Consider the following 12,877-nt stretch of genomic DNA (forward strand, 5'->3'; position numbering starts at 1 on the left):
CTAGATGTGTACAGAGCCACAGAGAGATCTCAAGAGCACAGGGGAGAGGAAAAGGAACACAGTTCTACTTATGGAAACTAGACTCTCACTAAATACACACAGATACATTAACACCATATATTTTATAAAAAGACACACATCCAAGGACACAAATCAAACGCATTAGGGCAGGTGCCTCTGGTGAAGGGAAATGAAGGTGGCAAATGGAGATGGGCATCAGGGTGAAGGCGGTGAAGGAAACAAGGAGGGGGGCCTGGCAGGGGCTGATGCCAGTGTGCTGTGAACCAAAGCATGTGATAAATTCACCTCTCCTCCCGAGGTCCAGGAAAAAAAAAAATCAGTGAATACCTAATGTTATTTGATGCACTCTTACTTATAAGAGTAAAAATCAGAACGATATTTTCTGTTTAAAGTGAGGGGGATGCTATAAGTCAGTCGTGGTGTATCTGCTTGTGGGGATATTCTGAAATCATTAAGAAGAGCAGTTCTGATCCAATAATGAGGGAGTGATGGAACAGGAAGCAGGCGTTAAAAATTATGTTTCTGACTCACTCACAGACGGGTAAAAATAAAGAATTCTGATGCTAGTCAGTGTAGGTGGGAGTACAGTGAAGCCAGCACACTTGTAACTGTTGGAGGGAATGTAAATTGGTACAATCAGAGGGATTTGGCACCAACTAGTCCAGATGCTGTTTGATCTGGTGATGCCACTGCAGATATACTTGCCAAGATACTTACATGAGGATGCTCATGGCAGCAGTGCTGCGACATCCCACCACTGAATGCCCCTCAGGGGCACATCCATGAAACACAACCACAAGCAGCTGTTACAAAGAATGAGGTAGCTCTGACTGTGTTGATACGAAAATATTTCCCTGGTAAGAACCATATGTTCGATACATATATTTGTTTTAAAATTTTTACATAAATGCAGATCTATGCATAATAGAATGAGTCACAAGAAACTATGTTGGGGAGAGGATTATGGCTCATTTGCACCTTCCCTTAGATTGAAAAAACTTTTTTTAAACTATGTACACGTATTTTTAAAATGTGAATTAAAAGTTATCCTTGAGGAGGGATTTCCCTGGTGGTCCAGTGGTTAGGACTCTGAGCTTCCACTGCAAGGGGCACGGGTTCAATCCCTGGTTGGGGAACTCAGATCCCATAGGCCAAGCAGCGTGGCCGGGAAAAAAAAAAAAAAAAAAGTTATCCTTGAGGAATTTTCAATGACCAGGAAAAAAGTGCTTGTAATGTATTATTAAAAAAAATTAGTCATAAAATAATTATAATTAGGTTAAAAATACGATTATGAAAAGCCTGAGAGAAGATATGCCAAAACGTTAATAGTGATTACCTCTGTGTATTTTTCCCTCTCTTTAAGTTTTCTGCATATATTACTTTTGTAATCAGAAAACAGTACATGTTATATTAAAAAAAAAAGTTTGAGAGTTTGCAGTAACATGAGAAAATGCTCACGATGTAATTAATGTGAAGTGAGAAAAGCAGCTACAGGACTGAATACACCACATGTTCACAGCTATGGAGGAACCATGCACAGGGAAAAGCAGAGGAAGGACACACCTCCAAAGGGACTCTGTGACTGTCTCTGGCAGGGGGGTTTTGGATGGCTGCTGTTTTCCCCTTTTTACTTTTCTGTGTTTTCCAGGTTTTCAACACTGAGCCTGTGTAACTTTTATTGGGAAAATAAACCTCGATAAATTAAAAAAAAAAAAAGCAATTAGTATGGTAGAGGTATGTCCGAGACATAGCTATACCCCACCCCAACATGAAGAGTACAATGAAACCAAACCGGTACCAGGAAAACAAAACAGAAAGCTCCTCGAGGAAGGGAAATAAAGACTGGTGGGAAGGGGCCCCCGACATCACAGTGGGGTCTCTGGGTAGTGGGCCTAAGGGTAAATTGTTATTTTTCCTGCTCTTTATTGTCTATAAATGAACATGCATGTCTCCTGTGATGGGAAAAATAAAATCAAATAAAGTTATTCAAACCAAATGCTACAACAGGTGACAAAGGACTTACTTTGAAAAAGAGGTAGAGCCCCAAGAGCGTGCAGCTGGCGATGATGGGGAACCGGGCAGCGTCCCGGCTGGTGATGGTCTCAGGCATGTCCGAGGCATTCTAGACGAGAGAAGAAAGGCCCTGCTGAGTGCGGGGAGTGCTTCTGGCCTCTGAGGGCTGGATGCTGGCGGGAATTTGGTGTCCCAACAGCTCGTTCATCTCCTTCCCCTCCTGCCATCACTGAGGTGCCTCAGGGATCCCCACGTTCTCCTGACTCGGGGCTTTGCAAGTGCTGTTCCCTCTGCCTGGGCTGCGGACCACCCAACCTGGGGCAGGACGCTCTTATCCCATCGTCTCGCTATTGAGGAGACCTGGACTCCAACAGGGACAGTCCTGGGAGGACCCAGGGCACATGCGGCAGAGGCAGTGGGTACGTAATAACTGAAAGAGAAAACCCTGGACACTGGTGACAAGAGAGCAGTTCTGGCTCTCGTGAGGACTACCTCCAGTTTTCTTATGGATTAGCTGAGATGTAAATATGATCAGTCTTTTATCCAGTAGGCAGTGAATACTATGAGCGGAAATAAACCAACAACACACAAAACTTAACAATGGCTAAAACCGAGTATGGGAAGACACCAACTGCAAGGAGAAGCAAATCTGGACAAAACTCAAACTCAAGAAGTGTGACTGCGGAAACTGAATCTGGTCAGAGTAAAAGCCACAATTAAATTCACAATGGCAGATGCAATAGTTGGCAAGAATGTGATCTAGGTAAAGAGCTGACGGAGGATAAATATTTACACGAAAAACAACTGAAGGCAATCAAAATCATTTCAGTATAATCAAAATGGGAAAAAATTGGAAATAGAGTAACAGTGCAACATAGAAAATTAAGTCAGCTCCATAGAATTCATGACAAAAGACTTTCCAATAAAAATCCATCATAGTCGTATAATTCTGGTTTAAATTTATATTAAAAATGTTTTTTAGTCAAGTGGGGAGGCCCTTAACCAAACCCCAACATATGCATGAGGCGGCCCAGGCACAGGGCTGAAGGGAGACCCGCCCTTGTGGAGGGACCAGGTAGCTCTGTGTGAGTCACTCTCTGGCAGCTTTGCTGGGAGTTGGGTGGCGGTGGGTGAGCAACAGTGACATGGAGAGGCAGGGTCATCTTCCTTCCCTCTTCTCTCCCAGCCCTTGGTTTCTGCTTTTGGCAGCACTGTGCTGTGGGGTCTGGGCAAATTCATCACCCTCTCTGTGTACCTCCATAAAATCATTATATTTCCTGTGTAGCAGCAGGGTGGGCACAAAAATAAATAAGCTCCTGACCATAAAGAGTTCACAGGCAGGTAGGCCAAGACCTTGACATGTAAACAGAGTATCACCACATAGTGTGACATGTGACAGAACAGAGACACGCATACCGCGGTGGTACATGGCATGAGTGCCCAGTGGTGGAGGGCGGGCTCTGATGTCAGCAGGCCCAGCTGCACTCCCAGCTCTGCTTCTTTCCAGGTTTGGGACCTTGGGGAAGTTATCTTCCTTCTCAGAGCCTCAATTTCCTCAGCTGTAAAATGGGTTGCCAGGATTTGATGATTTTTTTTTTTCCCCCACAGCACTAGAAGTACTTGTGTTGCGCCTTGAGCTTCCCACAAGTTGTATAAACTATTTGTATTATTCTTATAAGGGAAACATGAGAAAGCAGACAGGACACTACTTTCGCAAGGAAGCAGGGGAGGGTCAGAGGTGGTTAGAGCAGATATCACTTAAGCAAGGCCTTGCAGGCCAAGCACAGGGTCTGGTATGTAGTAGGAGCCAGATAAACGCTGACTAAGTTGAGGAGTTTGCTTTGTGTACGAGGAAGGGAAGCGCTTACCAGGCAGAGGGACCTGTAGATGCAGGCAGGGCACATGGTATAAAAGCATTCACGGACTCTGGCTTCACCTACAAACCAGTGTTACCGCTCATTTCCACACAGTCATTTCAATTCAGCCCAGGATCCTGGGCAGGAAGAGGCTTAATATTATTCGATGACAAACCAGGCTGGACAGATGCTCCATCACACAGAGGAATCTGGTCTCCTCTGTGGGTGACTGACTATTAGAAACATCCCACGTGCAATGTTGAGTCAGAACGGGAGACTTCAAATCTGGCCAATGATGACAGTAACACGGATAACACCTACTGAGAGCTTTCTAGGTGCCAAGCATTGTTCTAGGTGCTTTACATGATTTCATCCTCACAGTAAGCCCAGGAAGCAGGTGCTTTTAATAGCTCCACATTACAGATGAAGAAACTGAGGCTCAGAGAGGTGACATAACTTGCTTTAAGGTCACACAGCTGACGAGTGGCAGAGCCAGGATTCACACTGAGGCAGTCTGGTTCCAGAGCCCAAACTCTTGGCTATTACCCCCTAGACGTCCTCTACCTTTTCCATCTGGAAATTTCTGCTGGAAAGTTATGACAAGATGCTCAGGGAGCCTGAGACCTTTCTGAGGAACAGAATCCTGAAGGCAACAGAATCTTTGTAGTTAGAAAAATACAAAAAGTTGTCAGGATTTTCCACTGATTCAATTTGGATTTTTAAACTAGACGTTCTTATGCAAATGCAATGGCTCCTAAAGTGCAAAACATACTTGGGGGCGGTGAGGGGGGGTTGGGAACTGACATAAACAGCAGAAATAAATTCAGCTTCCAGTGACATTCTGCATGCTCAGTTATCAGGGCGGAAGCAAAAGCAGCGAGGGAAGATGGCTCGCTCAAGTCACTGGCTCAGCTGGAGCTCTGGGAGTTCTGCTTCCAGGCCATGCCCTAGAAAGGATCTGGAATTCGTGGACCACTCTGTTACCCCGGGGTCTCCTCTCCTCACTGCCACGTGCACTCACTCACCTGCGCATCTCCTGAACTACCACCCCCCCACCCCAGCCCTTCGCCCCTGCTGCAGTCTCCACTAGCACCACCTCACCAGCCCCCTTCCCGCCTGTCACCTCCCCTATCAGGAGCTCTTTCTGAAGGACCTGATCGCATCCACAACAGCTCAGAAACCTCTGAAGAATGGACTACCAAGCAGCCATCAAACAAGAACTGAGGTCACTGCGGGTGGCAGTATAAACTGGTACAACCTCTATGGTGGATAATTTGATAAAATCCATCTAAATCAAACATGCACAGAGCCTTTGACCCAGCAAATCGATTTCAAGGAATTTATCCTACAAATACACAGAAAAGTGTGAAGTAACAAATGTATAAGGAGATTAATTTCAGCGTGGTTTGCGATAGCAGAAGATTGACACACCTAACTGACCGGTGGAGGACTCCAAATCAGGGGCCCTCACACTTGGGCTCACATCAGAATCGCCAGGAGGGCTTGTGAACAGATTTGTGTTTCTAACAAGTTCCCAGGTGATACTGATGCTGCTGGTCCTGGGATTACATTTTGAGAATCATGGCTGGGGGGTGCAGGTGGACACCACACAGCTGTTAAAGAACACAACTGTGCCATGGGTACTGACATATTAGGTCTGCAACATGTTAAGTGGTGAAAACAGCAAGGTGTAAAAAAGAGTGTATCTATAACAAAATGTAACAGTTATATAGCAAAAAATGGGGGGAAAGCATATGCTTATTTATTTGTAAAGGCACAGAGGCTCTCGATGGATAGCCAAGAAACACGTAACAGGGGCTGCCTCTGGGGAGGGAAACTGGGCAGCTGGGGTGGGAGGGAGATTTCACTTTGTCCCCCTGTACCTCTGGAATTCTACACCTTGGGCGTGCGTGACCTACCCTCCCCGCCCTAAAACAACAAGGTACATCTACATGTACTGACATAGGAAAATGACCAAGACATATTGTTAAGGAAAAAAAAAAGAATCAAGTTTCAGAGCAATTATGTACCGCAAAATCCCACTTTTATAAAAATAAATTTACATATGTATATACACACAGGCACATACGTGTTTGTATATATACAGAAAAAGGTCTGGAAGATGGCACACCAAACAGCTACCTGGGTTACTTCCACGGAAGTGGTACTGGGGGGGCTTTCCCTTTATACTTCTGCATTGCTTCAATTTTTACAAATGCAAACATGTAGTAACTATGAAGATTAACTGGTGCATTGCCCTCAGGATTCTGTACCTCCGAAGGGCCGCAGGATCCCAGAGCATCTTCCTGTTACATCACCCAAGTACCTGTACTGGGCTCACATCAAACTGCTCACTGCCTCCCAGAAAACACCTGTGGCCCCAGGCCTCCCTCTCCTCCTGTCCTGCCTGCTGAGCTCTCATCCACCCTGCCAAAGACCACTGCTGCCACCTCTAGCAGTCGGCTGGTCACACAGCTGTTTCTTCTTGGTGACTGCGCTGTGAGGGGAGGGCTTGGCCTTCTTTGTCTTGGCACCCCTGGTACCCAGCCCAGAGCAGGAACCCAGTCCAGCTGGCTGAGGGGCTCCTCTGAGTTACAGGCCACAGGCCTCTGAAGCGGTGATGAGTAGCTGTTGCTGGGATTTGCTCCCTTCTGGGAACACAGGTCTCTGACAGGGACGGGCACTGCTCTCAGATGGCTCTGCCCATGGCTACTTCTTCCCCACACACTCCTGGACTTCTCCTCCCATGATTTCACAACTCGCCCTGCCTGTCATGGACAACTTGCCCCCAGGGAGAATGCTGTCCTCACATGCCCTCTCTCAGCTGGCTGTGGGGGGGTCTAACACTAGTGGGAAATCAAAACTCCTGGGCCCCCAAGCTAACTTTTCTCTCCTTGCCAAATGATTAGGGAAACAACTCAGGGTAGAAAAAGGGAGTCGTTTGGCCTGTCCTCTCCCTAGGCCAAAATGCCACTTGTATGGGTCTTTAGAGGCACCTGCATCAAGGAGAGAGCCCCGGACTAGGACCAGGGACACCTGGTTCTGCCCTTAATTGGCAGAGAAGTCATTTCTTTGACTCTCAGTTTCTCTGTACAATGGTGATAATAAAACTGGCTCTGCCTGTCTCACTCAGCTGCTGGGAGAATCAGAGGGCGAAGGCTTGTAAACTTTAGAATACCCTGGTTCCTGGTGGTGGCAGGCTACTAAGGGTCAGGCTGTTTGCAATTCCATGCACAGTCTTCCAGCCCCCCTGTCTGGCCGGAGATGCTGGGAAGAGGTATTCAGATGCTTCAGTAGATCTAAAGCTCTCTTCTATCCCTACCCTCTGCTCCAGCCACTCCAGACCTTCCACCATCACCTAAACTGCCTCGTACGGCTGCTTTCCTGGTTTCCTCTGCCTGGGATGTCTTCTGGCGGAAATTCGACCTCTACATCAAGGATCCAGCCCGCCTCCAGCACAAAGCCGCCCTGCCCTGCCCCAGGTGTGCTCAATCTGTCTCCCTAAAGCCTGCAGCACTACCTGTACTACAATCACAGATCTAGTTATTCCTCTCTCATCCAGACACCTGCACTTGGTGACAGGGCTCTGACCCATTCATCTTTGCAGCATCCGTCTGCCCTGGACAACAGTGGAGGTTCAGGAAAGTCTGTTGTCTGTATGATGTTTTCTGAAGAGATTACTAATCCATGTGTAGATGTGCCAAGGAGAATTACTCAGTATAGGGAGCCCCTCACATCAAGTGCCCAGCTCACTCCATGCTGCCCTTCACCTTCTTTGTCCTAATCTATTTCAGAACATCCCCCTGTACCAAGCGTTTGCCCGAAAGGCAAAGGTAGGGAGGATGAAAGCCACCAGAACTCTGCTTAGAAGAGGCAGAATAGGAAGGAAAATGGGGCCACCTAAGCCCTGCGTGACCAATCCCCTTTGCATCTGACCACAGAGGGAACCAGCCTCAAGTTCTCTGATCTTGAGAAAGGAAGGTGGCAGGCCTCGGCCACTGCTCAAGTTGGGTAATGTTTTTTGAGAACCTGGGCTTGAGCAGTTTCAAAAGTGGCAGCTCCTCTATGGGTCTGCCCTCTTTGGGTACGACGGCTTCCGCTAAGATTCAACTTCAGGTCTGGGTGGGGGAGGAGCAGCAGGGAGCTGCAGATCAGGAGGTGGTGGAGGATGATGGGAGAGGCTGCCAGGAAGTGAGAAGCCACTGGTGCAACAGGCTAGAGAGGGCTTAATATAGGGAAGAAGGGTGACAGAGAGGAAGTCAGAAGGTGGAAGGCCCTGGGGACCTCTTAGGTATCCAATGGGACAGATGTTGAAGGACAGGGATGAACTCTGGCCCAGTCTCACAAGAGAGGCCTACAGCAGCTCAGTTACTCAGCAGGTAAGCCCAATTTGGTGGAAAGACTGTCTTAAGAGGCATGAGGAGAAGAGCTACTTTGAGGTAGGGTCTGGGGTGGGAACAGGGTTAGGGTTAGGGGTTAGGAATAGGGTCTGGGCTCAGGCTCGGACAGGTCCGAGCTTGGGTGTAGTGAGGAAGAGGAAACCAGCAAACCAAGGGGTCTATGGCTGGTTAAAAAGAGAGGCACCAAAGTGCCAGGTTCTGAGGAGTTGGCTGACCGGAATTGGTTCCAGAAAGTGATGCAAAAAACTAGGAGCTGAGCTGGGGGTTCCAGGAGCTAATATTCCTGTGTTAGTTTTTTTTTTTTTTAGGTGGGGCAAAGGCCTGATCTGGGGGTTCTAGGAGAGCACTCTAGGGGTCACAGATTCCAGCTGGACAGGTGTCAGAGTCTAGGGATGAGCCTGGGTGCCAGAATTTGCCCTGGGTTAGGGTGAGGAATGACAAGAGGCTGTACCATTCAGGAGGTGTCAGAACCAGTGCCCCATCAGGTACAGATGGATGTTGACCCAGAGCCTGGGATGGGGTGACTGTCCCAGACGGGATGAGCAGCCAGAGCAGAGGGTGAGGCTGGTCTGGCTGGGTCCAGCAGGCTCAAAACAATTAGTACCCGAATCACAGTGTCAGGGTCGGCCGACAGTGCTTCCAGCACGGTGCACAGAGAGAGGGATGTGTCAAGGTCCGAACGGGGGTGGAAACCACTCCCTCTTTGAGAAAGGTGTCAGTACCTGGTTCGCGGATCGGTGCCCAGATCCTGGGGCACCTAAGGTTAGCCCCGGGATGTGGGCCCGCGTTGGGGATGCGGTGGTGAGCAATGCTGGGAAGGGTCAGTGTCCGGGCAGAAGAGGTGTCTGTCCCGTCTAGGGCGGGCGGGGGAAGGGTCCGTGCCAGCCGTGTCAGGGCCCGGCTTTGCCGCTGACCGTACCTTGCCGCGGGCGCAGCGCACGGAGCGCAGGGCGCCGAAGAAGATGGGCAGCAGCGCCATGAGCAGGAGGCTGCCATAGGCCAGCGCGATGCCCTCGGGCGTGGAAGGCGGCCGCGTCGTGCCGTTGGTTGGGCCGCCTGCCTCGACACTGCCGTTATGCGGGTCGCTGAGGGCCGAGTCCATGGCAAGGCTGCACTCGGGGTCCGACTCCAGCTCCGGCAGCTGCAGCAGAGACGCAGAAGGGAAGACGGGCGCTGTGGGGAAAGCCACGTTCCCCTAAAGAAACAGGAAGTGACGTGCTTACCTCGCCGGCCCGCGCCGCGCACGCGTGCGCGTTCACGTCTCCCCGCCCGCGCGCCCTCTAGCGGTGGCGGAGGGACAGGAGGCTGGTTGCTAAGCAACTTGCTGGTAGCAGGGAGAGGAACTCTGGACCACTGCAGTGGGTATCCATCCCTAGGGAGACCTGAGGACCCCATTGCCCAGTCCCAGTCAACCTCCTTAACCCCAGGATGTCCCACTCCCCGCAGATCCTAATAACTAAGAACTTGTTTACTCATGCAGGCATTCATCCAATATTTAATCATTCCCTCACCCCTTAAGTATTTGAGAATCCCATCATATCCAGGCACTGTCCTAGGCTCTGGGGACACAGAAGGGAACAATATAGGCAAAAGTCCGTCCCTGCTCTCATGAAGCTTGCACTTTTAGTGTGGTGAGGGGGGGGGGTTGTTGGGAGGATAATAAATAAAGCGAATAAAATAAATAAATCAAAGCCTATAGGATGTTAGTGTGTAGTTATATGTTACATAGCATGTTTTTTAAAAAATTTATTTATTTTATTTATTTTTGGCTGCATTGGGTCTTTGTTGCTGTGTGCGGGCTTTCTCTAGTTGCAGCGAGCGGGGGCTATTCTTTGTTGAGGTGCGTGGGCTTTTTCATTGCGGTGGCTTCTCTTGTTGCGTAGCATGGGCTCGGGCTTCCGTAGTTGTGGCACGCCGGCTCAGTAGTTGTGGCTCATGGGCTCTAGAGTGCAGGCTCAGTAGTTGTGGCGCATGGGCTTAGTTGCTCTGCGGCATGTGTGATTTTCCCGGACCAGGGCTCGAACCCATGTCCGTTGCATGGGCAGGCAGATTCTTAACCACTGCACCACCACGGAAGCCCTACATAGGAGATTAAGTAATTTAGAGAGAGATTAGTAATTTAAGTAAATTAAATTAAATTAAGTAATTTAAGGAAGATTAGTAATTTAGAGAGACCTCTCTCTCTAGGAACCTAGTGAACTTTTGTATATGGCTTGGGCCAGGGTGGTTCCAGCCAGTTCCAGAGGACAAAAGTCAGGTGGCTTGCTCTGCAGATGGCCAGCTCTGTCGGGGTCCCAGTGTATGTGTGACCAGGAGTGAGGAGAGGGTGTGTGGGTAGGAGTGACCTGAACTTGGGTGCAGACCCAAGCTGTCTGGGGCTCCTGGCTATGCTACTGATGCTCTAGTTAAGAGCTGGAGAAAGTATGTAGCAGACAAATTGATGAAAGCTGTACCCTGCAGGCACCTAGCACTGGAGAAACTCTGCGCCAAGCAGTGGGAAAAAAGCATGCTCTCCAGGAACCCAGGAAGTGAGCCAACCTCGAACCAGGAAGGGAAGGTCCATTCTCCTCCAGTGTTCCTCTAATACACTCTACTGAAAAGGCTTAACGTATGTCAGCTGGCAAGGAAGAAATATTTACGAGATCTGGCTCCATTATCACAGAGCTGGCAAAAAGAGTGGTTTTAGAGCAGAGAGGCAATAAGTTGATAAGTGACACTGATAGTGTAAAGTCACATGGCCTGGTCCAAGCTGGACAGGTGGTGAGGTGGGGTTGGAGTATAGGGTTCACAGTGAGAGGAGACAAAGGCAAGGAGTCAGACTATAAAAGTTTGCATAACGGAGTTTGCCTAGTTCATGCCAGGCACTGTACTGGTAACTTTATGGGTGTTTTCTTTGATCTCAAAAACACTGGTAAGATATGATTAGTCCCATTTTGCAGATGAGGAAACAGGCTCACAGAGGTAAACTAGCCAGCCAGGTCACACAGTCCAGCAGAGGAAGAGGAGAGACTTGAACTCGGGTCTGTAGGGTTCCGAAGCCTCTGCTCTTTATAATATTCCAGCTACAAAGAGGGCTAAGCAGTTTGGACCAGAGTGACTTCCTTCTGGGCAGGTGGTGTACAGTTTCAGGCTCTGTTTTTCAATAAGCTGGACATGACCTGAGTGGATGGGTGAAGGCAGTGTGCCTGATGAATTCATCCATCAATAATTCAGGCCACAGGATTTGCCCAGCAGCTGGGCCTCATGGCTCCAAGCCTCTTCATCTGAGAGCATACAATTGGAAATCAGAGACACTCCTGCTTCATGCAAGGCTGAGCACTTGATTTAGTTTGGTCTGGGGCAGATCTGGCCATCTCCCTTTACACTCATGGGAGACTGTGAATATGACCCAGGGAACTGAGGGGTCGACTCAAGTTCAGAAAGCTCCTGTCAAGGCTTCTGGAGGGTTGGATTTCTGGCTTGGAGCCAGCCTGTCTTGGTGTTCTCTGGAGACAGGGATGAGACAATCTTGTGCATGGGGGGGGGGGGGTGTGCCCCGAGGCTTCATCTGCCGAGCCTTCTGTATGGTGTTACTTTCCCAGAGGAGATCTGAGCTGAGGTCAGTAATGGAGCCTGTTTAGAGCCTGGGATGGTTAAATTACCAAACACTTGTTCCAAAGAAAGATGCAGACCTTACTCCCACCCCATTTCTCTTATTACTGTGTTCAGTCACTGTGAATGGATTTCAGTTTTTCCAATTCTTTTCTCATATATGCGCACACACATATACACACACACACACACACACACTTACATGCTTAAATAATTCTGAAAATAGTAAGCAAGGATCATTAGTGGATGCTAACCCTTGGGAGAAAGGTTTTTGAGGGACAGGATAGTCACACAATTTACCCCACAGATTACTAGTTATTTATAAAAGGAAAAGCTTCCCTTTAAAGTGGAGTGACCTGGTGGACACTCCCTTAACCAAGCGATCAAATTTAGCATCACCGAATGGGATGGGACAAAATGACTAGACGTGATGCAATGTGGGGGACACATCACCTGCGTAGTCTTCTTGCCAAACATGTTTCACCTGCATCTACTCATGAGGAAACATCAGGAAAAATCAGAAAAATCCAGACTGTGGCATATTCAGAACAACTAGCCTGAACTCTTCAAAAATGTTGGTGCCATGAAAGAGAAAAAAAAAAAAAATCTATGTTGTAGATGAAAGGAGAATGAAGGGAGGGGAAAAGCAAATGTAATCTATCATCCTTGATTGGATCCTGGATCACAACATTTTAAAAAAGGCTATAAAGAAAATTTTTGGATGCGTGGGGAAATTTGAATGTGGATTGTTTGGGAGTGATAATGGTATTGTGGTTCTGCAGGACCTTGCTAATCAGGGTGTGATCCCCAGACTAGCAGTAGCAGTGGGGAGCCTATCAGAAATGCAGAATCTCAGGCCCCACCCAGACCTACTGGATGTCCAGGTGATCTAAGTGCACGTTTAGTTTGACAAATGCTGGTGTAGGAGACCCTCTGTATTTGTAGGAGGTATAGTCCTGCCTCAGGAGCCCAGGTGATCCTGTGTTCTTAATTCTT

General features: G+C 48.5%; 1 protein-coding gene across 3 annotated transcripts in view; it reads right to left on the reverse strand.

Moving 5' to 3' along the window:
• HM13 (histocompatibility minor 13) overlaps positions 1-9,513 on the reverse strand; it is a 40,634-nt gene extending 31,121 nt beyond the window's left edge. The window contains exons 1-2 of one of the 3 annotated variants that reach the window (XM_068565408.1): positions 9,210-9,513; positions 2,045-2,143 (exon numbers count right to left, since the gene is read on the reverse strand). In XM_068565408.1, the coding sequence (XP_068421509.1) occupies positions 2,045-2,143; positions 9,210-9,392 (282 nt within the window). In that variant the 5' untranslated portion in view covers positions 9,393-9,513. The remainder of the gene's footprint in view (positions 1-2,044; positions 2,144-9,209) is intronic. The other 2 variants (XM_068565406.1, XM_068565407.1) reach the window with 2 other exon arrangements.
• Between the last annotated feature and the right edge of the window lie 3,364 nt (positions 9,514-12,877).

This window comes from Eschrichtius robustus, chromosome 16 (assembly GCF_028021215.1).
Source record: "Eschrichtius robustus isolate mEscRob2 chromosome 16, mEscRob2.pri, whole genome shotgun sequence".
In the NCBI taxonomy this organism is placed as follows: domain Eukaryota; kingdom Metazoa; phylum Chordata; class Mammalia; order Artiodactyla; family Eschrichtiidae; genus Eschrichtius; species Eschrichtius robustus.